This window comes from Nyctereutes procyonoides, unplaced genomic scaffold (genome assembly GCF_905146905.1).
Source record: "Nyctereutes procyonoides isolate TBG_1078 unplaced genomic scaffold, NYPRO_anot_genome, whole genome shotgun sequence".
Taxonomy (NCBI): Eukaryota; Metazoa; Chordata; class Mammalia; order Carnivora; family Canidae; genus Nyctereutes; species Nyctereutes procyonoides.
Genome location: NW_026575131.1, coordinates 45,789,357 through 45,816,164, shown reverse-complemented (window position 1 = coordinate 45,816,164; position 26,808 = coordinate 45,789,357). Strand labels below are relative to the sequence as shown.

At 53.8% G+C, this 26,808-nt stretch overlaps 1 protein-coding gene and 1 pseudogene across 9 annotated transcripts in view; both read right to left on the bottom strand.

The window, feature by feature from the left end:
• Positions 1-16,070, bottom strand: part of CPAMD8 (C3 and PZP like alpha-2-macroglobulin domain containing 8) — a 77,504-nt gene extending 61,434 nt beyond the window's left edge. For all 9 annotated transcript variants that reach the window (XR_008666846.1, XR_008666847.1, XM_055343332.1 and 6 more), the window contains exons 1-9: positions 15,824-16,070; positions 10,843-10,994; positions 9,037-9,059; positions 7,002-7,167; positions 6,872-6,924; positions 6,561-6,578; positions 6,093-6,147; positions 3,875-3,988; positions 2,534-2,618 (exon numbers count right to left, since the gene is read on the bottom strand). Coding sequence is in view for 7 of the 9 variants with exons in the window: in XM_055343332.1 (XP_055199307.1) it covers positions 2,534-2,618; positions 3,875-3,988; positions 6,093-6,147; positions 6,561-6,578; positions 6,872-6,924; positions 7,002-7,167; positions 9,037-9,059; positions 10,843-10,994; positions 15,824-16,053 (896 nt within the window). In the remaining 2 variants the exon portion in view is untranslated. The remainder of the gene's footprint in view (positions 1-2,533; positions 2,619-3,874; positions 3,989-6,092; positions 6,148-6,560; positions 6,579-6,871; positions 6,925-7,001; positions 7,168-9,036; positions 9,060-10,842; positions 10,995-15,823) is intronic.
• A 4,532-nt stretch (positions 16,071-20,602) lies between these two features.
• LOC129522152 (ubiquitin-like protein FUBI) lies at positions 20,603-21,819 on the bottom strand (annotated as a pseudogene).
• Positions 21,820-26,808: the final 4,989 nt, after the last annotated feature.

The window sequence follows — 26,808 nt, the reverse complement described above, 5'->3', positions numbered from 1 at the left end:
CCCATCCTACATTCTGTGCTTACAGTCCTTCCCAGAGCCCAGAGTCAGCATAGATAATGTCAGGGGCCTGCAATCCTCTGCACCAAGACTGGTGTTTGACAGAAAAAGAGACCAAGGGTCAGAGAGGAACCCTGAACCCAAGAGCAGGAGGGTATGTGAGACAACTGCTAGGCCCGTCACTTGTCGATGAGGACAGTACAGAGGATCAAACAACTGTGGCTACCAGCGAAACTCGGGCCTAAGTGCCCCGGTGAATTCAACTTTAAACCGGGGATCTGATTTCTCCCAGTCTTGGTTCCTCACCCAGAGAATGGGGACAAAACTATCCTCTCAGAGATGTTGGTAAAACTTTTTTTTTTTTTGATGTTGGTAAAACTTAAACGTATGTTTGTCATGTTTTATGCAGAGGAGACACCTGTTTACAGGGCTCAGGAGCAAGATGGCAGATCACAATGAATAAAAAAAATAACACCAGGCATTTTGATAGATTTTTCTAGACGATCAAAAATATGTGCATATCCAATACATCCTTGGATTTTATTTTATTTTTAAATTTTATTCAAGAATAGTTGACGATATTCTTGGATTTTAAAACACACAGCAGGGGCACCTGGCTGGCTCGGTCAGTAGAGCGTGGGCCTTTTGATCTCAGGGTGGTGAGTTTGAGCCCCACGTTAGGGGTAGAGATTACTTAAAGAAACAAAAAAAATCCCACAGAGCTGGAGGAGACAAGGGCAGAAGAACTGCCTCGGCCACAACTCTTACAGGTGACAGAGCTGGAGAGGAACACGAGCTGTGAAGGGCTCCCTCTGAGGGGTCCCAAAAGGGACAGTGACTCTGGACACCCTCTGGTCAGCCTTCACTTTGCACCTGGTCATTAGCCTGGTCATGAGACAGACCCTCCCTTCAAGAAATCCCTTGTGGGTCTGCCCGTTCACTGTGGGTGCTGTTTGTAAGGAAGAGGGGGACGCTGGAAGGGGAGGGGGAGGAGGAGGGATGTTCCCACGGGGGGAGCAGTACAACAGTGGGAAGAGGGGGATAAACCCCAAGAGGGGCGTGCGTGAGGAGGGGCATGTCTGAGGGAGGTGTCTGGGGAGGAGGGGCATGCCCGTGGGGGTGTGTCTGGGGAGGAGGGGCGTGCCCGTGGGGGTGTGTCTGGGGAGGAGGGGCGTGTCCGTGGGGGTGTGTCTGGGGAGGAGGGGCGTGTCCGTGGGGGTGTGTCTAGAGAGGAGGGGCGTGCCCGTGGGGGTGTGTCTGGGGAGGAGGGGCGTGCCCGTGGGGGTGTGTCTGGGGAGGAGGGGCGTGTCCGTGGGGGTGTGTCTAGAGAGGAGGGGCGTGCCCGTGGGGGTGTGTCTGGGGAGGAGGGGCGTGCCCGTGGGGGTGTGTCTGGGGAGGAGGGGCGTGTCCGTGGGGGTGTGTCTAGAGAGGAGGGGCGTGTCCGTGGGGGTGTGTCTGGGGAGGAGGGGCGTGCCCGTGGGGGGTGTGTCTGGGGGGGCGTGCCCGTGGGGGTGTGTCTGGGGGGAGGGGCGTGCCCGTGGAGGTGTGTCTAGGGAGGAGGGGCGTGCCCGTGGGGGTGTGTCTGGGGGGAGGGGCGTGCCCGTGGAGGTGTGTCTAGGGAGGAGGGGCGTGCCCGTGGGGGTGTGTCTGGGGGAGGGGCGTGCCCGTGGAGGTGTGTCTGGGGAGGGGCATGCCCGTGGGGGTGTGTCTGGGGAGGAGGGGCGTGCCCGTGGGGGTGTGTCTGGGGAGGAGGGGCGTGTCCGTGGGGGTGTGTCTGGGGGGAGGGGCGTGCCCGTGGGGGTGTGTCTGGGGAGGAGGGGCGTGCCCGTGGGGGTGTGTCTGGGGGGAGGGGCGTGCCCGTGGGGGTGTGTCTGGGGAGGAGGGGCGTGCCCGTGGGGGTGTGTCTGGGGAGGGGCGTGCCCGTGGGGGTGTGTCTGGGGGAGGAGCGTGCCCGTGGGGGTGTGTCTGGGGAGGGGCGTGCCCGTGGGGGTGTGTCTGGGGAGGAGGGGCGCGCCCGTGGGGGTGTGTCTGGGGGGAGGGGCGTGCCCGTGGGGGTGTGTCTGGGGAGGGGCGTGCCCGTGGGGGTGTGTCTGGGGAGGGGCGTGCCCGTGGGGGTGTGTCTGGGGGGAGGGGCGTGCCCGTGGGGGTGTGTCTGGGGAGGAGGGGCGTGCCCGTGGGGGTGTGTCTGGGGAGGGGCGTGCCCGTGGGGGTGTGTCTGGGGAGGGGCGTGCCCGTGGGGGTGTGTCTGGGGAGGGGCGTGCCCGTGGGGGTGTGTCTGGGGGAGGGGCGTGCCTGTGGGGGTGTGTCTGGGGAGGGGCGTGCCCGTGGGGGTGTGTCTGGGGAGGAGGGGCGTGCCCGTGGGGGTGTGTCTGGGGGGAGGGGCGTGCCCATGGGGGTGTGTCTGGGAGGAGCGTGCCTGTGGGAGCGTGTGGGGGGTGTGCCCATGGGGGAGTGTCTCAGGGGGGAGGGGCGTGCCCGTGGGGCTTGTCCCGGGAAGGGGCACGCCTACAAGGGGAGGAGCTCGCCTCTTTCTCACCTGGCCTGCACAGTCCCCTTCTCACAAGTGTCCAGGTCCCGGATGTACTGGGGCGGGTCAATAAGAAGCTCAAATTTCGGCAACACTGGAAGGAGAGCAGAGAGGAGGGAGGGGCAGCTTCTGCCCCCGGGGCGGGTGGGGGCCCTCAGAAAGTCCTGGAGCTGTGGCAGGGATAACCGCAGGGCCGCAGCCTGGGGCCACTGCGCGGCCACCGCTACAGGAATCCACACCACCCTTGCGGAGCGCAGGCAGCATTCTGGAGATCTCACTGTCCCACATCTATTTCCTACTTTGGGGGGACACACACGCTTTTTCTCTCAAGGGGCCCACATCGCATCACTTTTAGGCTGCGTACACTGCGTGCAGCCCAGCCAAGAGGTGCACAAGTGGCCAGGTTCCTAGACCGGCGGGCTGGCCCAGGAGTGCTTGCAGCTGGAGGGGATCTCTTTATCTCTTTGCCTCACAACTCAGCCCGGGAGCCTCTGGCCATCTGGTCACCCTGTGAAGCTCGGGGACACCCAGAAGCCACAAGGAGGAAACCGGACGTAGTTGGTCCATCGAGCCTGTCACACAAGGCCATAAATCCCTTTCCTTTTACTTCTCTAGTTTGCACTGGGCTTCTGTCACTTGCAACCAACAGCCCTGCCCTCTACAGCCTTTCCTTCTAGCGCCTTCCTCCTGGAAGACAGTTTAAGGGAGAATTTGGGCACAGAAGCAGAGTAAGCAGCTGTGATCTATGTTCGATCCACAGCTCCTGTCACCTGGACCGTTTCCAGAATGGCTCTGAACATCTCACGTCCCCTCATCTGTGCACAGGATCAGGATGACGACGAAGGAACCAAAAGAAATGGACTTAAAAAGGAAGGGAATTCTGACCCAGGCCATGCCATGGATGAACCCAGATGACATCACGCTGAGTGAAACACACCAGACCCAAAAGGACAAAAGACTGTGCAGTCCCACTTCCATGAAGCACCTAGACGAGTCAGGTTTATAGAAACAGAGAGTAGGCTGGTGGGCATCGGCGGCTGGGGGAGGGGACAGGAAGGTAGCATTTCACGGGGACCGAGATGCAGTCTGGAGAGATGAAAAAGTTCCGGAGAAGGAGGGTGGTGATGGCTACCAAACAACATGAATGTCCTCAATGTGACACAAGCGTACATGTACAAATACCGAAGATGGCACATTTTGTTTTGTACCTCTTTTGAGTTCTTTTAAGAAGGAAATGACAAAGTTCTCAGCTCTCTGCACTGAGCCCCAGTGAATGGGGCTGCTGCCACCCTCCCCACCGTCAGTCATCCCAGACGTGAAATCCTAAAATCCTAAGATTCTCCAACTTACCATACTTCTGAACTTCGAAGGACTTGTTGTAGACGTGCCCTTGCATTTCGACAAAAATGAACCATTCTCCCAGCACGGGCTGATCAGACAGGGGGAAGGTTATGTTGGCCACCCCTGTGTGAACAGAGATGACCCGTCATCCTGGAGCAAGTGTGTGTGCAGAGAGCCAGCTGGGCCCGGCGAGGGTGGCAAGGGTGGCAAGGACGGAGCAGAGGCTCTCCTGGGACCTGCACCTCCCCCTGCCCAGAGCAAAACCTCGGGGAAGCCAGACACCAGACCCAGGCTGGTGGAGGGCAGAGGGCGCTGTGCAGAACGAGTACTCCTGCAGGCTGAAGGTGAGGCTGCACTTCGGGTTCCTGGGGGAGCCCTGCAGTGACGGGGCCTTGCAGACAGTGAGCTGACAAGCCAGGGAGACAGGCCACCAAGCTCATCCGTTGTGCTTCCCACCTGAGTCGTTCCCAACCTTGGCACTGCTGCCATTTGGGCCTGATCATACTCCGTGGTTGGGGTCTGCCCTGTGCATCATAGGACACTGAGCAGCATCGCTGGCCTGCACCCACTCGATGCCAGTAGCTCCTCCCCCCCAAGTCATGGCAACCCCAAATAGTCCCACCTAAGTCCCCTGGGAGCAGAATCCACCCCCCTGCCCACCGTATGCTAACCGTTGCCCAAACTGAGCAAGGATTCTGAACAGGCTTCAAGACAGAGCACCGCTCTCTCTGCAAACGGACCCCATGAAACGCCACCAGCTTCAGGCAGAGGAGGCAGCTTTTGCTTTGGGTCAGTTCCTTGGAACCCTGACTGGAGCTGTTTCCATGCTGGGAGGAGAGTGGGGATTTTCCACAAGCCTCCAGGGGAGGAATCTGAATGGGCGCAGGGACTCCAAACAGCACCTGGGGATCTTTCACTCCTGAGGTGGGACTTGCTCTGCCTGTCCCCAACAGTGACACTGTAAGAGCAGCTTAGTGGGACCCTGGGGAAAACTCAGAGACTACAAAAGCCCCCACAGCTTCTCTCCATCACTTTGGAATTGGAAAATGAGACAGCAAAAGGTCTCTTTCTTCACATATTCAAAGCCTTTGACAGTCAGAGGACGTTAGGAGGTGTATGTCACCAACATGCATTTTCTATGGGGCCTCATTAGCCCATGGCCAGCATGGCCAGGAACCCTACCCCAAAGGATGGGCGCAAAATTGCACTACTTGAGAACCCCAGGTCTACACATACTGCAAGGACTTTTTAAAATGGAAGGCTAGTCATTCTCTTCCTCTTTGTTCTACAGATCAAGTCCATACATAGCCCTGCAGCCCAAGAGGCCCCTGGTCTCACTGTTGCTTTATTGTCAGCACTCCTGACAGCTGGGGCCTCTCTCCTATGCCCAGCCTCACTCTCCCCGCCATCCACTGGGCCTCTCATGCTGGGCCTGTCTGGAACATGTTCCCTGGCCCCTCGCTTTGCCTAGCTAACCTCTGCTCCTTCTTCATTTTGTTGCTGAAAAGGCTTTTCCTCCAGGCAGCCTTCTAGGATTGTCTCTGCTGTCCCAGGCTGGGCAAGAACACTGTCTTTGCCCTCTCTGAGGTTGCACTCATCATAGCATTCATTGTAGCAGATGCTATCACATGTTTTAATGTCTGTTTCCTCCGCTGGGCAGAAATGTCAGCATCTACTTCAGTGCCCAGCAGATATCTACTACTAGGAAGATAGAGAGTTAGTGAGAGGGAGCGAAGGGGCCCAATGGGGAGGGTGGATAGAGGAAAGCAGGCTGAGTGCCAGGCGAGGTGGGATGGGTCACCAAGGGAGTCAGAGAGGCCCACCCTCGGCTCCAACACAGCCCCAGGCTCGGAACTCAAGGAAGGAGAGTCACGCAAACCCTGTCTCTGCTTGTCAGCCCCGAGCATCTCAGAATCGGGAAGTGGGCTCCAGGCCAGACCAGGGACCTGGAGCCCCCAAAGGGATGATGATGTAGAAGACATACAGTGGGAGGGAGATGGGGGGTGCCAACAAACAAGATCCTGATGTTCCCAACAGGACTGACGTTATGTGCAGGAGCCCTGGCTGGATACTGGGACCAGAGAAACATGGGTGGGGATGCAATGCTGCAGGGAAGGGGTATACTCAGAGCAAATTCTGTTTTCCTGGAAGATCTACTGCATTGGTCACCCAAAGAGGCAGCCCCCAAACTGCAGAGGAAAGAAGGGGAAGGGGGGAAGAGACTCACCGCAGCAGAGTGGCTCCAGGTGTCGCCACTCTGTCATCCTCGAACCCCTGGGGTCCTGAGGGGACAAACATCCATAGTCAACTGAGGGCAGTCTGGCACATGTGTGCCCGGCACATGTGTGTATGTTCTGAGCTCCCCGTCTAGGGTGGGACAAGCATGGAGGGCAGGCCCCAGACTAGCCATTTACACGGGAGCAATGAAACCCTGGTGCGCAGAAGGGACTGGTCTGAGGATAACAGGGACAAAAGGAGCCCGATCTCCTCATTTAGGGAGCTGTGTGCAAATCAACAGAGACAGACAGACACACATGTAGCCCATCCCAGGGAGGATCTGGACCCCAAGACAGACCCGGTCCCAGCCTTGTTAGGCGCCAGGACAGGCAGGATCTACCTCGGCAGTCGACCAGGTCGGCAGAGAACAGGCTAACCGGCCCCCGAGGCAGAGCGGAGGGGGTTACACGCCACTCACCAGAATGTAGGCTTCCAGCTGCAACACAGACAGGCAGGCAGTGAGCACACGGCCCCGTAGGCCCCCAGCCCTCTGAGCACGCTGCTACTCGCTCACCGTGCTTTGGCCTCCCTCTGTCCCATGGACCCCGCCCTGGCTCCCCAAGGGACTCGGAGCCACTAGACAAAACCGAGAACGGAGGTAGAAACTGGAAGGCTGGGATGGGGGTGGCGGGGGAGTGACGGAGAAAGACCAGTTGCTGGTGGCTCCCCTGGCCAGGGGGTCCCAGGGCAGGTGTGTTCCAGGCACAGGGTTTTAGAAGCTGATCTCACCTTCTCGCTGACAGGCCTCAGGTCTGGGGTGACCGTGAAGATCCTGATGAGCACTGGAAGGGAAGGAGACAGTCATGTGCGGCGGCCCAGGCTGGGGCCAGCCCTCCCCCAACTCCCAAGAGCTGCCCACCTCGGTGTTGGGGCTTGTACACCGGCTTGTCAGTCTGGATGAACACAGAGGCACCCCGGCTGTCCACGGTCACAGAGGTCTGGTTGTGGAAGAGGGGGCCCTCCTCTGCCTGCTGGCTGCGGCCCCACACCTGCAGGAGGGCCTGGCCCCGGAGGCCCATGGGCACCTGCAGGCAGAGCGCAGAGCTTTGCGAACGACAGAGTGTGTCTCAGCGTTGGCACCACTGACACTTAGGACTGGATCATTCTTTGCAGTGGGGGCCACTGTCATTGCAGGGCGTTGGGCAGCATCTCTGGCCTCCGCCCACCAGATGCCAGTAGGAACCCCCACCCCCACCACCAGTTATGGCAACCAGAAATGTCTCCAGTCACTGCCAGGGTTTCCTGAGGGACCAGAATCCCCACGTTCCCAAGTGGAGAATTGCTAATCAGGAGCTATTCTAAGAGTTAAGGATCCCCAGGCTTTTTATGGAGTCTCTAGTCTACATTTTTTAAAATAGGTTTTATTTATTTATTTATTCATGAGATACAGAGAGAGGCAGAGACACAGACAGAGGGAGAAGCAGGCTGCCCGTGGGGAGCCCTATGCAGGACTCGATCCCAGGACCCAGGGATCACCACCCGAGCCAAAGGCAGGTGCTCAACCACTGAGCCACCAGGTGTCCCTGGAGTCTCTAGATAGTCTGGAGATCCCCTGGCCCCCTCTCCTAGAATTATATAGCCCTTCATTGGTCTCTTATACAAATCCACAGCACCGACCCTGTGAAGAGTGCCTTCTGAGATGCAGTGGCCAGGGATCATGCATAATCTTTCTTTTTTTAAAGATTTATTTATTTATTTATTCATGGCAGACACAGAGAGAGGCAGACACAGAGGCAGAGGAAGAAGCAGGCTCCTCGCAGGGAGCCCGATATGGGACTCGATCCCAGGACCCCGGAATCAAGCCCTGAGCCGAAGGCAGCCACCCAACCGCTGAGCCACCCAGGCTTCCTGATCGTGCATAATCTTAACCCTTGTCCAGAGCAACCCTGCCTTCTGATTCACTAGAAAGCTGACCTGCCCAAAGAACAGCTATGGGGACTCTATCAAGGGCTTCCCAACTACTGACATCTGGGGCTGGCTCTCTCTTGGTCATGGCAACTGTCCTGAGCACTGCAGGGGTGCTGAGCACCCAGTAGGTGCCCTCCCCAGTTGTGACAACCAAAAAGGTATCCAGACACTGCCCAATGTCCTGGGGCTGGAGGTGGGGAAGAGGGCAAACATCCCCACCAGGTGGGAACTGCTGTCATAGAGAAAAGGTTCTACCACTGTCAATAAGGCAGGCATTGGGAATGCTAAGACATCTCTGAGGCACCTGGGTGGCTCAGTCAGTTAAGCATCTGCTCTCAGCTGAGGTCATGATCCCAGGGTCCTGGGATCGAGCCCCGTATCAGGCTTCCTGCTCACTGGGGAGCCTGCTTCTCCCTCTCCCTCTGTGCCCCCCACATGTATGCCCTCTCTCAAATAAATAAATAAAATATTTTTAAAAAATAAAAGAATGCTAATACATCTTTATGCACAAAGATGCTTACAACTTTTGGATTACATTACCAAAACCCTGAAAGCAGTCTTTAAAAAAGAAATCTAACCATGTACAAGGTGGAAAGGGTTAGTAGATTAATACATAAAAGAGATGTGCTGGATGCTCTTACCAATAGAAGGCAAATTACAATTATAGATATTTGAATACAGGGAAGTATGTTTATACAGCGCTAAGAGAAAACAGTAGGAAGCACCAGGGGGTCTACCCTTTAACTGCAGCTATGAAAGAAATGTCTCTAAGTGGATGAGGATTTACAATGAAACACAAAAGTGAAAAGTACGGGGGATGGGATCACGGGTGAGTTTTCTCCTCTTCTCAATTTTTTCTTCATTATTCATTGTTGGCATTACCGTTAATGATTTTTCTCACCATGCATGAAACTTCTCTTGTTCCATTCCAAATCAATTATTTCCAAGGTGGGGGTTCATTGAGATGTTAAAAATTCATAGCTTACCTTGAGTTTGATTGTTCCTTTATCTAAAAAATAAAAATTAGATGAAAACAGTTAAATTGGGAGCTGGGTTTGCCTGCCTCCCTGAGCTACAGCTTTACAACTAGGAGCCTTCTCAAACCCAGAGGGATTGTCTGTGGACAAACACACATACTGGGTCATGCTGGTCTGACCTGGGATTGGGAAAAGTGAGAGGTTTCCTCCAAGCTGGCGGGCGAGAGCTTGAAGGCCAGAGGGGATGGACAAAAGCCAAGCTATTCAGGGGAAAATTGGCCAGCCTGTATACTTAATTCATGTCATCCCGGCCCCTGCCCAAGGTAAGCTGTGAGGGGAGCAAAGAGAAAACTCTCCAGGGGAGTGGAACAAGAAGAAGGGTAGAGGGAAAGAAGAGGAGACTGGGTCCCCAGTGGACTTCCCTCCAGTAGATGTGTTTTCCCATCACCTCTCTCTTTACTCAAGCTGAATCATTTACCACTCTGACACCTGTCCAGGCTTTCTAGCACTTAATTTAGCATCTACTGTTTTGCCTTCCAGTATCCATTCCCATTTTCTACTAGCAGAACCCCAATTTCCTTGGGGGAACAACCTGCCCAGCTCTCAGTTGAGGTTTGCTGCGGTTCTGCCCATCTCTCTTGAAGCTCAGTGCAAATCTACATAGGTCTTCCCACCGTCACAGTGATTGATTCAGAGTTGAGCACATGACCCAAGATAGGCCAATCAGAGAGAACACTGGGATATTTCTCAGCGGTCTAGCGTACCTGTCACCATACCTGTCACACTCTCAGCTTTGGGGAGACACAGACCCACCCAGAAGTGGGGCTGGGAGACATCCAGTGATGCCAGTGAACCTTCCTAGTTATGACAGCCCATAAACACTCTGTTGCTGAAGCCAACCTGATCTGGGTTTCGGGGTGGCCCACAGAGTCAGGACTTCACTCCTGCCTACCCTAGCCCTCTCCCGGTTTCCACTCCAGGCCAGCCTCTCCCTCATCTCCCCAGGGGATAGGTGCTACCTTGCTGGCCTTAGAGCCCTGACATTGTCTCTCTGTGTCTCCTGTAGCCAAATCACACTGTACGTGAGAAATAAGTTGTCCGCCCTGCTGGACTCCAGGCCTTGAGGCAGCTCTCTGCTCTCACCACCTTTGTCCAGGAGGCCCGCACTGCTGTTATCTGCAGTTTACCAAGGACAGCAGGGCAGAGGCTGGTCGGGGGCCTGAGCCCAACTCAGTGACAGTCTGGCTGGAAGCTGGGGGCTGGATCTAACACCACAGGGGTCCTAGAAGCTCAACAAAAGGTCGGAAGTGGTCATGAGAGTCCCTCTGGACCCCGGGCTCACCTCTAGCCAGAAGAAGGCCTGACTCCATCCAGATCTGCCCCCAGAGAACCTGGGCTGTGGGAGCACCTGGGTGGCTCAGTGGTTGAGTGTCTTCTTTTGGCTCAGGTCATGATCCCAGGGTCCTGGGATCAAGTTCCACATCAGGCTCCCCATGGAGATCCTGCTTCTCCCTCTGCCTATGTTTCTGCCTCTCTCTGTGTGTCTCTCATGAATAATTTTTTTTAATCTTAAAAAAAAAAAAGAAAAAAATAGAACTTGGGCTACAGAGGAACAATGCACTCTGATTTCCTAGACGGGGCAGGTGGCTGCCCCTCCAGGGTCTCAATTTCCCCAAATGAAAAGTGGGGAGAAGGCAGTCTGCTCTCCCTGCCCTGATAGGAGGTGAGATGGGAAAGAAGCAAAGCAATGCCCACACTGCCTGAGCCCCGAAGGCCACTCTACAGAGGGAGAGGAAGCCCTGGTCAGGGACCTACCCAGGATGGCTCCCTGGCTCCATGCCACCGCCTCGCCCTGGGCCACCAGCTGAGCCTGGACCATGACTTCCCGGGGGGAGTTAAAGATGGTCACACTGATGACTTCCTCCACTCCGGAGCGGAAGACAGAGGGCGCGGCAATCAAATAGGGCCTGTCAGAGAGGAGAACCTCAGTGAAGGCCGAAGGCTGTCTGACCCCGAGCTCCCACCGGCCTCCCTGTTGCTCTGGCTGGGTCACAGTACTCCCTGCATTGGCTTCCACCTACACCTGACCACACCATGATGACACTGTCATTTTATGTATCTGTGTCCCCCACTGACCTGTGAGCTCCTTGAGACCATGGGCTGGCTTATTGATCTCTGAAGCCTCCTGATGAGGTAAGAACCTGGCCTCTCTGGATCTAGCCAGCACCACACCCCCTTCCAATGTCTGCATTCTGGCCTCTGGCCTTTTCAGTCATCTTATTCTGCCACAGGACCTTTGTGCGTGCTGCACCAACACTGTGAAATACTCTGAGTTACTGGCAGGATGCCACTTCATCCTCAGAGCCACCCTGTGACAAGTGCTAAAACCCATTTACTGAGTCCGAAATTAGAGCCCTAGAAAAGCCAAGTCATGGGGCATTTGGGTGGCTCAATCAGCTGAGCGTCTGCCTTTGGCTCAGGTCATGATCACCAGGTCCTGGGATCAGGCCCTGAGGCGGGCTCCCTGCTCCATGGGGAATCTGCTACTCCCTCTCCTTCTCCTCTCCCCCTATTTGTGCTTGCTTTCTCTCCCTCTCTCTCTGTCAAATAAATAAATAAAAAAGAAAGAAAGAAAGAAAGAAAGAAAGAAAGAGAAAGAAAAAAGAAGGAAGAAAGAAAGAAAGGAAGGAAGGAAGAAAGAAAGGAAGGAAGGAAGGAAGGAAGGAAGGAAGGAAGGAAGGAAGGAAAGAAAGAAAGAAAGAAAGAGAAAGAAAGAAAGAAAGAAAGAAAGAAAGAAAGAAAGAAAGAAAGAAAGAAAGAAAGAGAAAGGCCAAGTCATGTGCCTGTGCCAAGAGACCAGGATTCAGACCCAGGCAGCCAGACTCCAGAACCCAGTGAAAAGAAACAAAGAGCTTCCTGCAGCATTAATTTTAAGAACAAAAACCCTGAAAATAAACTAAATGGGGATCCCTGGGTGGAGCAGCGGTTTAGCGCCTGCCTTTGGCCCAGAGTGCGATCCTGGAGATCGAATCCCACGTCGGGCTCCCGGTGCATGGAGCCTGCTTCTCCCTCTGCCTGTGTCTCTGTCTCTCTCTCTCTCTGTGTGACTATCATAAATAAATAAAAATTAAAAAATTAAAAAAAAATAAATAAATAAACTAAATGGCCCGACACTGAAAAAGCTCTGTGAACAATGGAACCAAAACAGGTTTCTCTTCCTGAAAATCCTCAGCTTCATGAACTGTGAAGATACTCCTGGAGGGTAGAGAACATTATCTTCCTTTGCAGATGGGAAAGCTGTCACTCCAGAAGGAGAAGGAACATGCCATGGATCAGACAGGAGAGAGCCTTGGGGCACCCTTAGGGCATCCAACTTGAGGCACAGATCCTCCCCCGTGAGCTCCTGCCTCTGGTATTCTACAACCTTCCACAGATAATCAGAAAGTATCATTCATCTTCACCCACAAAAACTGCTCACAAGGCAACAGCAAGTGCTGAGAGCCCAGACAGCAAAGGTAGCACAAATCCAACCCTGCAGACCTACAGGCACCAGAAGGAAACAGGTGAAAGGGAAAACCCTAGGCCAGGCAAGGAAATTAGGAGATTTTCATCTCTCAGAATCCTCTCTGGGACAACTGGACGTCCACACACACGGAGATGAATTTAGATCCCGGACTGAACACCATATGCTGAGATGAACTCAAACTGGGTCAGAGATCTAAATGTAAAACCATAGGGGCGCCTGGGTGGCTCAGCTGGTTAGGCATGTCTGCCTGGGGCTCAGGTCATGATCCCGGAGTCCTGGGATCAAGTCCCACATCGGTCTCCCTGCTTGGTGGGAAGCCTGCTTCTCCCTCTGCTCTCCTCACTCATGCTCTCTCTCACTATCTCTGTTGCTATCTCTGTCTCTCTCTCTCTCTCAACTAAATTTTTTTTATTTTAAAGATTTATTTATTTATTTATTCATGATAGACACACACACACACAGAGAGAGAGGCAGAGACACAGGCAGAGGAAGAAGCAGGCCCCATGCAGGGAGCCCAACGTGGGACTCGATCCCGGGACTCCAGGATCGCGCCCTGGGCCAAAGGCAGGCGCCAAACCGCTGAGCCACCCAGGGATCCCCAAATAAAATTAAAAAATAAAATAAAATAAATGTAAAACTATAAAAAAAAAAAAAAACCAGAAGGACACAGGAGAAAGGCTTTGTGAACTTGGGTTAAAGCAAAGATTTCATGCAAAAGATCCCAAAAGCATTATCCATCAAAGAAATCATTGATAAACTGGACTTTATTAAAACTTCATGAAAAATGGGGCATTTCAAAAGACACAGTGGCTTCCTGTTGAGTCCTGTCCGGCCGCAGCACCAACCCTGGAAGCATGCCGTGCTCTGTCCAGCTTGTACAGTGGCCAGAGTTCATGCGCTCTGGGTTCCTATGTGGACTGTCCTACTTCAGGACAGACCAGAGTCTGCAAGGACCTCACGACATAAGATAACTTACTATGTATCTCCAGCACTGATGAGAATGTGCCAAGACCCTAGTTTTGTAGGTACACAGCCCAGATCCAGCAATGACCAGAACCAGTAATGACCCTGGGAGTCCAACGTTCTGTCCGACTCCAGCACCAACAACCACTCGCAATGACCAGGTTCCTGTGTGCAGCGTCTGGCCTCAGCAGTTCACACAGCGTGCAGTGATCCTGGGTGCGTAACTGTGCTGATCCTGGGTATGCATCATCACCCTAGGGACAGGCTGTGCATTATCTAATTCCAACACCAACCCGGGGGTGCAATGACTCCAGCTTCCTATGTGTCCTGCCTGCTGCAGGGGGACCTCAACCTCTTCTAGGAATAACCTTTCCATCTAGCTCCCAGAGGACCACCAGCACATGCAGACTGGGGAAGAGTATTTGGGGAATAGACAAATCCATATGTTCATTTTCCTTAGTCTCCTCTTAAAGCCCTCATCCAGATCTGAGTTAGATTTTTCACCCAAAGGACCTAGAGAACCCAACAGAACCAAATTAACTCTTCCTGAGGTTCACGAGTTGCAGCTGTTGGGATGCTTGCTAGCTAAGCATTGTTGACCTGATGCACCCCCTTGGCATCACAACTGACACTGCTTCTCATCCTTTGGTCTCAGCAGGTCCCGGCCTGGAAAAGGTGGTGTTTGGTAAAAAGCAGACAGTCTTGGTCTTACTACAATGTGCAAATCCATGCTGCTTTCTGGGGTCAGGGATTCCTCATGCAAAAATCACATGGGTCTGGGAACCTGGGTGGCTCAGCCCATTAAGTAAGCATCTGCCTTTGGCTCAGGTCATGATCCCAGGGTTCTGGGACTGAGCCCCGCAATGGGTTTCCTGCTTAGAAAGGAGTCTGCTTCTCCTTCTCCCCCACCCCTGCACCCCTGCTCATGTGTGTGCACTCTCTCTTTCAAATAAATAAGTGACATATTTTAAAAAATAAATAAATAAAATATTTTTTTTAAAAATCACATGGTCACAGAAGTGGGTATCCAGGGCTATTCCTAAAACAGGATCCCTCCACTGGGTGGACCATAGCCCTGGCTTAGAGGTTAACTAATCTAGAACCTGGGTCAGTAATTTTGCGACTTCGCTTCCTAGTGTGTGTCTTCCAGCACAGGGATTCCATGTCCCTCGACAGAAGGGTGACTTTATTAGCCAGAGGCAAATGCTCCTGAAAACCCTTTGAAACTCTGCAACCCAGAGTTGCAGTTCAACCCAACTCTGAACTTGGTCCTTATAAAGCAGGGTCTCTAATTTAGGGCCGGGTCAAGCTTTGTGATGAGGGTGGACCTGCACATGGCAAAACGTTTCTTCCGCAGCAACTCTGGCCTCCACTCGGTAGATTCCAGCAGCATTGCCTCCCCCTAGATGTGGGTCAAAAATGCCCCCCCCCCGCTAAAATTGCCGAATGACCCCCAGGGAAACAAAAATCGGTCCCCTCTGGCTGAAAACCTCTATTTTAAGGAGTGCCTGCTTTGAAACACCCGGGACAAAAATGTGCTGAATTCCAATTTCACAAGGGCCCAGGAGAGGTAAATCCCATGGCTCAAGTAAGGCGCAGTATGGTGTCTTCCTTTTCCAAAGGAGCCGTGGCTGGAAGAGACACCACCCACCAAGTCCCATGCTTGACCTGTTTTCTGGGAACTCCTAGGCAAGCACGGCTTGAACAAACCACCTCATGAAAGCTGAAGCTTGGGCAGCTCCAGGTGGCCTCCCTGAACCCACAGCCTCCAGGGCTCACCCCAACTCCAGGTCCGGAAATATTCCCGATGAAGCCAACTCACGGGAAATTCTCCTTAGGAGCTAGCTAATTCACCTCCTCACTGTGTCAACCCACCAGAAGCTCCGTGGGCAAACTTCAAGAAAAATGTGGAAGCAAAACAAACGCTTCCTCCCGGCCACCACGCCCTCCCAAGGAAAACGGCCGTAGGTCTCTCCCACGTCCCAGCCAAGACACGCACCTCTTACCTCCGTGCCACCGACAGCCTGAAATCGCCACCCACGACGACAGCCCCCGTGCACCCCGGGGGGGAGGCGGGGAGGGGGCGCGGCCTCGCAGCCTGAGCTCTGGGAACCCCTCCGGGTGGCCACGTCTGAGGGCTCGGGGCGCCCCCTTCCCCCGACCCCGGGAGCCGGGGCAGCAGGCTCCAGGTCCCGCCCGGTGCGGAGGCTGTGTCGCCTCGAACGGGTCGCTGCACCTCTCTGACCCCGTCCCCGGGGCCCTCCCCGACAGGACAGCCAGCCTCCTCCGTCGCCCGCGGCAACTCACCGGGCCTGGGGCGCAGCGCACACGCCGTCCCGCGCCGACCGCAGCGCAAGCAGGAGGCACAGCAGCGGGCAGAGCAGGGCGCCCCGCATTTTTCGGCTCCGCGGGGGCGCCGCGCCCAGGGAGGGGGCCGGGCCGGGGCTGGGCCAGGGCCGGGGTCCGAGCGCCGCGGTGCCCCCTGCGCCGCCGGGGGCCCTTTGTTCGCAGCCCCCGCGCCGTGCGCACGGCGCCATGCGCCCCGCTCCGCCGCTGGCCGAGCTGGGGCAGCCCCGGACCAGCCCCCTCCCCGGACCCGCCTCGGACCGGACCCGCCCCGCCCCGCCCCGCCCCGCCCCCAGCTCGCCCTGCCCCGCCCCCAGCTCGCTCCGCCCCCCTCCCCGCGCGGGTCCGCCGACTCACCGTCTCCGCCGCCTCCGCCGCGCCCCCTGCCCGGACCCCTCGGCGGCTCACCCCCAGACCCTCGGACCTGACAGGGCCCCTATTCCCCTCACCCCGCCCCCTCCCTGCACTGCCCCCTCCCCCCAGCCGGCCGCCCGTCCCGCCCCGCCCCGCCCCCGCTCCCTCCTCGGGACTCCTCCCCCTGCCAGGACTCTCTCCGGACTTGCCCCGCCCCCTGCCCGGACCTGACCCCCAGGCCAGGTCCACGTCCTCCTTCCTCGGATCCGAGCGGTCCTTTCCTGCCCCCCGCATCGCCCCCGCCCCCCTGTCCTGGGGTCTCATCCTCCTGGAACCCGCCTCCCCTGCCTCCTCCTGGATCGCCCCCCCACCCCCCGCATGGCCCGCTCTTCAGACCCGACCCGCCCCGGCCTCCCCGGGGGTGCTGTGAGGCGCCCACCCCAGCTAAAGCCCCGCGACCTGTGCGGTGTACGCGGCCTCAGGAGCATAGCCCTTTGGGGAGACAGGCTGGCCACGGGGTGAACCTTCCGGATGCGCAAGTGTCCCCCGGTGCCTGACTGCTGGGCCTCACTTCTACCCTCGCCGCACCCACCCCTGCCGCTGTCCACAGGTCCGCAGAGCCAGGCCCTCCCCTCTGTGGGCCTCCTTTCCCCTCTGGCCTACAGCAGGGTATGGCCAGCACCCCTTACTCTCCTGCCCCTCAGAGTGTCCCCAACTGAGCAATAGCCCCATTGCCATAGGTTGGGGGGCACACCTCCTTCTTTATCATGTTCAAGTCCTGTCCCCCTCCTCCCAGCATCACCCCCACCCTCAACTGGCACCGTTTCCCCCTCTAAGAGGACCAGTCTAGCTACAGGAGTCCTCCTAAAACTACTGCTGACCACTCTCCCCTCCTGCCCCAAATCTTTGGGGATCCCTGTTCTTTGGGACCAAGTCCAAACTCCAGGCTGCCCTGAGGCCACCCTGATGGCTCAGTCTCACCCCAGTTCCTCAGATGCTTTGTGTTGACCCCTCAAACTCTGCTCTTTGGCCTTTTCCCTTCGGCTACCCAATTCCACCCAATTCTCCTCCCAGAAGCTTCCTCTGAACCCTCCCTGCTCCCAGGCACTGTGGGGCCTCTGGGTGGCCTGCGCACCAGCCCTCTCTTGGCTTTATTTTTTTTAAATATTTTTTTAATTTTTATTTATTTATGATAGGCACACAGTGAGAGAGAGAGAGAGGCAGAGATACAGGCAGAGGGAGAAGCAGGCTCCATGCACCGGGAGCCCGACGTGGGATTCGATCCCGGGTCTCCAGGATTACGCCCTGGGCCAAAGGCAGGCGCCAAACCGCTGCGCCACCCAGGGATCCCCCCTCTCTTGGCTTTAGGCCAAGCCCTGGGCAGGCAGTGGGGACACAGGGCAGACAGGGCTTGCCCTAGCAGATGCTGGAGAGGCCCTACAGGAGCCTGGGTGGACGGGGGCGGACGGCAGGCGCCACTGGGGTGCTGAGACCAAGAAGAGGCACAGGCCCCTAAACTCTGTCCTCTCCGGCACCAGGCAGGGCCTTCTGGTATCACCTTCCTGATGTGGGTCTGTCCTGTCCAGCCCGCAACGCCTCCTCCTGCTCTTCCGTAAATGGGTCCCACTCTCCAGCCTTGAAGCCAGCCTCCTGCCCCCTCCTGCCCCTCCCTTTGTCCCCTCCTCCACTGGGCTCCAGCCACACTGGCTTCCATGAAATCACGGACCGCCACCTGCCACCCTCCAAAGGCCTGTGAGTTCCCTGCTCTCACTATATGTATGCCCCCCCACTCAGCAGAAGAGGCTGTTTCCCAACTCTGTAACCCCACCCAGTTATACCCCACCAGTCCCCGGTGTATCAAGTCTCCCCTCCTTGTCTTTCAAACAAGCCAATCACATCCTCTCCTGGGAACCAAGGACCCCCTCACCCTCCTGTTACTGGAAAGTCTGCCTCCCACAGCATCTGGGGGTTCACTCCCCTCCCAAATGCAACCTCCACGTGGTCTTGCGTGGCGAGCTGGGTCCTCTTCCAACCCAGGGTTGTGAGTTTATGTGACGAGCGGCTGTCTGTCCATCTCACCAGACTGGTGTTGGGTGTTGTGTGTTTGGCTATCTCAAATTGTTTGATGCAGGGGATCCCTCCTTCACTAATGGGGTGAATAATAGACACCACCATGCCCTCAGCAACCAGTTTGATGCTCTGGTGCCCAACACGGGAGCAGTGATCGTTTTATCCCAGGAGCCCTTGCTTCCTGTCTGTCTCCCCGGAGATATAAGCCCCATTTGCTGCTGGACACCTGGCCCCAGACACGTGGGCGCTCAGTACACATGTGCCGACATCCTCACCAGCCCCCTGAGCTGCAGCGGGGCCCTGGGGGAAAGCCAGGTGATCCATTTCTAGGAAATGTGTGAGCCCTCGTTTCGCAGGGCCATCGCTAAAAGCTGAGTTGTACAAACTTGCAATTAAATCCATGATATTAAAAATAAAAGTTGCAAGTACTCGAAAGTTATCACTTCCTCATTTCACTGCATCTCACTATTCTCTGTGCTCCTGAGGATACCCCTGACTCTTGTATCTGATGGTGAAAAAACTGTAATACTACACATCCCTCCCCACATCACATTTAGTGACTTCCTGCTGGTAGCCTCAAACTGCTGGGGGATGAGGAGTTGGGTGGGGGAGCCCCATCCATTGTGCTCTAATTTGCTTTGAAAGCACAAATTTGTTCCAACATGATGGAGACCTCAGAGATGGATTTGAGCATAATGTGATCGAATGTGGTGGTGCTTATGCAGGGTTTTTTCAGGGGCAAAGCTGGAGGAATGCAGAAAACTGTACCCGGCTGACCCGAGTTGCATGTGAATATACAACAACCCCCCCACCCCCCACCACACATGCCCCTCAACATCTACACACTCCCTCAGCTGTTAGGAGTTACCACAACACACCCTATCTGGAAACCTGGCTACAGCCTTCCCACACCACGTCCACCTGTGAACCTCAGGTCCCTTCTAAAGGTCAAGTATTTGCGTAGTATTCACATCATTCTAAGCCACTTTACATGTGTGCAGCAGTGCTACCGCTTTCAGTAGGTGCTGGTCTTTTTTTTTTTTTTTTTTTTTAATGTGTCAATAACACAGTTTTTAAGTTGTGGCCAGACCCTGTTTTCCCATAAGCCCTGTGGTTGGTGCGAATTTGCAGAATGTGGTTATTTTTAGGAATGTCATGTCAAGGCAGAACTGGCTGGGTTGGTCCCACCAGGAGTTTGTTTTGTTTTGTCTTAAGATTTTGTTTATTTATCCATGAGAGAGACAGAGAGAGGCAGAGACACAGGCAGAAGGAGAAGCAGGCTCCCTGTGGGGAGTCTGATATGGGATTCCGTCTCAGGACCCTGGGATCATGACCTGAGCTGAAGGTAGCTGCTCAACCACTGAGCCACCCAGGTGCCCCCCACTGGGAGTTTGTTAAACATCTCTTAGCATGCCAGTGATGAGTTGCATAGGGGCCAGGTCTGGGTGGACAGGTGAGGGAGGTGGTCCTATTGTTGAGAAGCATTTTGTTCTTCCGTGGAGCCAGTCAATTCCTAGACATTCTGAGGGGTCAGAGTCTGGTCTTGGCACTGGAAGACAGATGTGCAGACTCATCGCCTGCAAGGTACAGGTGTTTAGCACAGCACGGCAGGGACCCCAAAGCCAGAGCTGGAACAGGGCATGCCTGTGTGCAGGAGCAGCGGTGGGGCATGTTGTTCACTGCCTGGAAGGGCACGGCAGCGACATTACTTGGGGAGCCACTGGCCATACTAACAAAAACGTAACTGCATCTAACCTCTGATCCTACTGGAAGGACACAGATGCCAAGGTGCTCCAGTCATTCACAGCAGCCTTGTTAGGAGCAGTGAATAACCAGGAGCCGCCTATGTGTTCATCCAGGGGATGAGGGATAAATTGATGAAGGAAGGAGGTACCACGTTCATAGGACAAGAGGGAAATAAGCAGCCAGGGAAAGGGTACAGGAAGGCATTTTCAAAAAGAGCTGAGCATTTTCACTTCCTGTTGTCTGGGGGGTAGAGGGGTTCAGACTAGGTAGGGAGATTTCCTGCATCTCCTGCCCTCTGTACCCAGAGATGTGAGGACCAGGGGTGCTGGCTCTGCAGAGGATCAGAGATCTCTCCCCACTGCCAGTGTGAGCCCACTCCCAAGTCTTGGGGTTTAGAGTAGGCCGTGAGGGGAGCTCTTCAGCCAGCTTCACCTGATCTCAGCAAAGAAAATGGGCAGGAGGGCTTCTTGATTTTCCCCAAACCCAGGGGGTCCTGGGAGCAAACTCTAATAGCATCTTTTTTGACTGCACTAAGTGGCTTTCTTGGGAAAAGCCAGGATTACAATGGACTTAAGAGTTGGCATTGGAGCCCTTCTTACCAAAGGTGGGCATAACGTTGCTGGTTGTACCGCATCCACCACTTAGCTCCGCCTGTCTTCCTCTTTTTCTCCTGTTTGGCCACTTGGGGAGTCTGCCCTCTTACGCCCCCCCCCCCACACTGGCCAGGGAACCATGCAGTCAGCTACTTCCAGGGTGGTCAGAGCCTTCACTCCACACTGACCCGGGGTAGCCTCAGCCTCTAGGGGCATGCCTGCCAGGAGCACCACTTGATTCCCTGGAGCGATGGCCTCCAGTGAGGCTACAAGAACCTCAATCTGGGTGACTGGCCCCTGGCCACTCACTTAGAGGGTGTGTAGCTCCTGGGCAGGTACAAAGAGCTGCGTGTTGGCAACTGAACCAGAGCCACTGCAGCCACTATAGCAAAGATGGAGTCAAGGTCGTGCTCATCCTCACCACCTGCTGCGTGCCTCAACCTCAGTATCTTCTCCAGGATTCCCAGGTGTTTAGAAAAGACACCCAAGGAGAGCGGGTGGGAGAAGCTGTTCAGAAGCAAGGTGCAAGGGCTGCTGGGAATCTCCATGGACAAGGGAAGCACCTTCCGAGGCACCTTCACAGATCAGGAAAAAATCCAGGCTGAGATCTGCCCAGCACTCTCCCTTTGCCCATAGAGAAGAGTGAACATTCACTCTCCTCAGGAACAACCAAAATGTTTGGAAGGGTGTGTGTGTGTGTGTGTGTGTGTGTGTGTGTGTGTACACGTGCACACACATCACACGTGAATTCCAGGCCAGGCAAGGGCATGGGAGGAACAATACTGTATGAGTCTCTTGTGGCTGCTATAACAAATTATCATAAATGGGTGGCTTAAACAATAGGATTTTAGGCAACCCAAAGAGTGGGAGAAGATATGTGTGAATCAGATATCTGATAAAGGATTAATACCCAGGATATATTAAGAGTGTCTGCAGCCCAACAACAATAAAAAGCAAACAACCCAGTTCCAAAATGGGCAAAGGATCTGAATAGATGTGTCTCTAAGGAAGACATACAGATGGCCAACAAGCACATGAAAAGATGCTCAACATCACTAATTATTAGGGAAATGCAAATTAAAACCACAAGATATCACTTCACACCTATTACAATGGTTTCTTGTTGCTTTTTTAAATAGACCATAATAGCCAAGCAGGGGTGTTAGCCCCCACGCACCCTGTGCCCACTTCCATCGCGGAGCAGCCTTTAGTGGCCTCCTCTGCAAAAGGGCTCCGTGGCCCAGCATCCCTGTCCTTGCAACCTGTGATCGTGCCCCAAGGTCCATGAGGGGTCACCACCGAGTTTCCCACCAGGTCACAAGAGACAGGATGACAGTCGTCCCCTCCAGCAGCTCAATCGTGACCACCCATAACTATTACCTGTGCCACCTGGTCTCCACTTCCAGTAACAGCTCCTGCGGAAGTGCAGAGGATCCTGGGGAAGGCATCCCTCACCACCCTGGTCTCCTCAAGGCCAACCCAGGTCACTGGTGGGCAAGGTTCTTTTTTTAGGAGGTCCACTCTCCCATTCATGGCTATAGTGTTGGAGTCCCCAGAACCCTTGGGATCTCTCCAGAACTCCAGCGGCAAGATCACCTGTGACTTGGCTCTGGAAGCCATGAGGAAGCAGCCTGGTGGCCAGCCTGGCAAAACCAACACTGAGTCCCCATCCTGAGTGGCCATCATCAGGCTTCAGGAGGCAGCAAGGCTCATCAGAGCCCCTCTCCCTCTCCTCCCTCTAGACCAGGCAGGCTGCAGCAAGCAGAAGCAGTTGAGCTCTTTTATATTAAAACAGCAAAACACCAAAAAAGAAGTTGAGAGAACACCACTCTTTACTATCCAAGCCACAGGCAAGCCTTTCTAACACCCTGGAACCATGTGCCTTGTACCAAGTGGGAAAAAAGCTCCAGAAGAAAGAAAAGAAAGAAAAGAAAGAAAGAAAGAAAGGAAGGAAGGAAGGAAGGAAGGAAGGAAGGAAGAAAAGAAGCTCCAAGCAGCCAGTTTAAAAAATTAATTAATTAAAAATAAATAAATAAATAGATAAATAAATAAATAGACCATAACAAGTTTTGGTGAGGATGTGGAAAAATGTGTGCACTGCTGGTGGGAATTTAAAACGGTGCAGCTGCTGAGGAAAACAGTCTGGTGGTTCCTTGAAAAGCTAAACATAGAATTACCATATGATCCAACAGCTCTATTTTTGGGGCATATACACAAAAGACAGACCGTAAACAGTAAGCAAGCCCCATGTAAGTAAGCATGGGGCTAAATAACGTTTTCGGCAGAGAAAAGACGTGAATTAGGGGGAGCAAGTAAAAATATTTCAAAATTTGAATCTCAGATAAATGACCCAATAAAAAGTTGTGTTTGGGTTTTTTTTTTGGGGGGGGGGGTTTAGTATAAGTATATCCCATGTGATATTTGGAACATACTTACACTAAACATAAACGTATTACTTTTTATGTAGGATTCATATTTGACAGGGTGTCCTATTCTTTACATGATGACACTTCATTATCATATTTATAGTAACCTCACAAAAGAAGGAAGTGGTTCCTTCAAGTTCCTTCAGATTTTGCATAGGATCCAGCAATTCCAGCGCTGGGCTTAGACCCCAAGAATTGAAAGCAGGTGTTCCAACAGATTGGACACACATGTTCACAGCAGCACTAGTCACAATCGCCAAAAGGCAGAAGCAACACAAATGTCCATCAACACATGGATGGATAAACAAAATGTGGTCCATCCGTGCAACGGAGGATTAGCCTTAAGAGGAAAGAAGCCCTGACACATGCTACAACATGGATAAATCCCAAAAACATCATGCTGAGAGAAAGAAGCCAGATACAAACAGTGGGTGATTCCATTTATATGGAATATCAAGAACAGACAAATCCACAGCGACAAAACGATTAGTGGTTGCCAGGAGCTGGGGCGGGGGGAAGAGGAGTGACTGATGGCACGACGGGGTCTCCTTTGGGAGTGATGGGAATGCTCTAGGATGGACCGTGGTGACAGTTGCACAACTCTGTGAATATACTAAAAAACTAGTGAATTGAACACTTCCAGAGGGTATTGTATGATATGTAAAGTATATCTCAATAAAGCTGTTGCTCAAGGGGATCCCTGGGTGGCTCAGCGGTTTAGCACCACCTTTGACCCAGGGCGTGATCCTGGAGTCCCGGGATCGAGTCCCACATCAGGCTCCCTGCATGGAGCCTGCTTCTCTCTCTGCCTGTCTCTGCCTCTTTCTCTCTCTGTGTCTCTCATGAATAAATAAATCAAATCTTGAAAAAAAAAAAGCTGCTGCTCAAGAAAAAAGAAGCCCCAGGCATGCTCCTCAGCAGGAACGTGGTTGGCAGGGAGTGGCTGGCACTGCCAGCCACACCCAGGCCCTATGTGCCTCTTGGGCAGCAACTTGAAGTGCGAGCTGTTGAATTTGCTTTGGAAATTTGGATCTAGCAAGTCCATCCTGCCCCAGATCCCTGTGCTTGGAGCAGCTCCCCCAACACCTCCAGTGCCTTGCTCTGCACACCCCTTCCCCAGCCCCCACCACCCCCAAAAGGCAAAAGCATTTCTCGGTGGTGTTGTTCCAGGAGGAACCGGCTCTGCTTGGCTTGTGGGGAACATCTCTCTGAGATGCCTGGCATCATATGAACCTGGACAGGCCACGGGGGACAGTGGTCTTCTGTGCCGAGCAGCAGAGCTGGCTCCAGGCCAGTGTGGCCCTGCAGACACGGGGAAATCACCAGGAAGTGGAAATCTTGGGGAGAGACCTGGGATTTCCTCTCTAGCTCCAGTTATGAGTGGGGCAGGGGTTTTGAGACCTGACATATAGAGCCTGGGCACCTTCTTCCATTGCCCCCCCCAACACAGGGCACCCCTGCTAGGGAGGGGCAAGCAGGCTCACCACCCCTTGGCCTTTACAACAGGGACAGATCTGGGGCCAGCATACTGGAAATCTAATTGCTGGCTACTTTCTAGATTCAAGGAGGAATGAAGAGTGACTGCTAAAGGGTATGGGGTTTCTTTTAGGGGTGGTAAAAATGTTCTATAACCAGAGGGAGGCAACAGTTGCCCAATATCTTGAATATACTAAATGCCACTGAATTGTTCCCTTTAAAATGGTGAACTTTGCAGTATGTCATTATCACCTCAATAAAAGTAAAAACAAGAGAAGAAAATAAAGAAGGAAGGAAAATGCATCTTGCAACTGAGGAACCCTGGACACCCAGAGTGACCAGAATCTCAGAAGGACCACTACAATGGGCAGTGTGGGTCCAGTGGAGCCAAGTGCAAATTCAAATTGTGACTCTAACATTTACCAGCTGTGTGACATGTAAGAGACTGCTTGACATCTCTGAGCCCTTTTTTTTTTTTAATTCATGAGAGACACAGAGAGAGAGCCAGAGACACAGGTAGAGGGAGAAGCAGGCTCCATGCAAGGAGCCCGAAGCAGGACTCGATCCCGGAACTCCAGGATCTCCCTGGGCTGAAGGCAGCCGCTCAACCGCTGAGCCACCCAGGCATGCCTCTCTGAGCCTTTTAATTGCCCCAGCTACAAAGTGGAGATCACAGCATTTCCTTGCAGACCAATTTGGAGATTAAACTCACTGATACAGTGTCTGACAGATGGAAGGCACTTGATAGAGGCACCTGGGTGGCTCAGTGGTTGAGCGTCTGCCTTTGGCTCAGATTGTGATCCCAGGGCCCTGGGACGGAGTCCCACTTCAGGCTTCCAGCAGGAAGCCTGCTTCCCCCTCTGCCTATGTCTCTGCCTCTCTCTGTGTGTCTCTCATGAATAAATAAATAAAATCTTTTTTAAAAAATGATATAGGAGCACCTTTTTGTTATTCATAACGAACCGCTTCCAACCACACCTGACTTTCTGTTAATGGGGTGACTTTTGGAACACACCTGAGGATGGGAGCTGGTTGTCAGGGAACCAACCACGTGATTAGAGTCCAAAAAGGGAAAAGCTGCTGGAGATTGATACTCAATCGCCAATGGCCAATGATTTAATCAATCATAGCTCTGTCCTGAAGCCTCTGTAACACAAAGTACAGGGCTTGAAGAGCTGCCAGCTTGGTGAAAGGGTGGAGGTGCTGGGAGGATAGCCACTTAGAGGGGGCATGGAAGCTCCACACCCCTTCCCACATACCATGCCCAGTGCATCTCTTCATCTGGCTCTTCCTCAGTGGTATCCCTTATAGCAAATCAGCAACAGCACATAAAGCACTTTCCTGAATTCTGTGAGCAGTTCTAGCAAATTACGGAATCCAAAGAGGGGGTCACAGGAGATTTCTGATTTGTAGCCAGTCTGTCAGCAGTCCTGGAGACCCGGACTTGTGGCTGATGTTGGAAGTAGAGGCAATCTCATGGGACTACAGCCCTCTCCTGTTGGGGGTTTGTACTGACTCCAGGTAATGTCAGAATTACCCAGTATGGAAAACCCACATGCGGTGTCAGAGGTGTTGTGAGTACAGGAAACAGAAGTTTTCTTTTCCGTCCCTGGGAATTTTCTGGGGCTGTTGGTTGTATTCACTACCTCTACTGTGGTGATGGTTTCATAGGCAAGTACATATGTCAAAACTTAGCTAATCTGATACTTTGTACAGATGTGTGGTTTATGGTATGCCGGCTGTGCCTCAATAAATCTGCTTATAAAAACTGAAACATAGGGACACCTGGGTGGCTCAGTGGTTGAGCATCTGCCTTTGGCTCAGGTCATGATCCCGGGGTCCTGGGATCGAGTCCCGCATCGGGCTCCCCACAAGGAGCCTGCTTCTCCCTCTGCCTATGTCTCTGCCTCTCTCTCTCTCTCTGTGTCTCTCATGAATAAATAAATAAAAGCTTAAAAAAACACAACAGAAACATAATTTTTTTTTTTTTTAGATTCAAGAGTTATGGTAGGAGACAGGGCACAGAGCCAGGACCTCCCAAGGAGGGAGAGGTATCTCAGGACTCCGCCAAGTGGGCTGCGTGGGATGAAGTGCACTCTTGGACTTCTCTGCTCTGGTTGAGGAGAAGCCAACCAGTTCCCAGATGCTGCTCTGGGCACAGCAATGTCACACAGCATCCTCTCGACAGGAAGGAGCTAGTGCCCGCTCCAAGTTGCATGGGGAAACGGGAGGGTTGAGTCTAGCTGCAGTGGGCCCTCTTGGGGTGGAGGGGCCCAGAGGT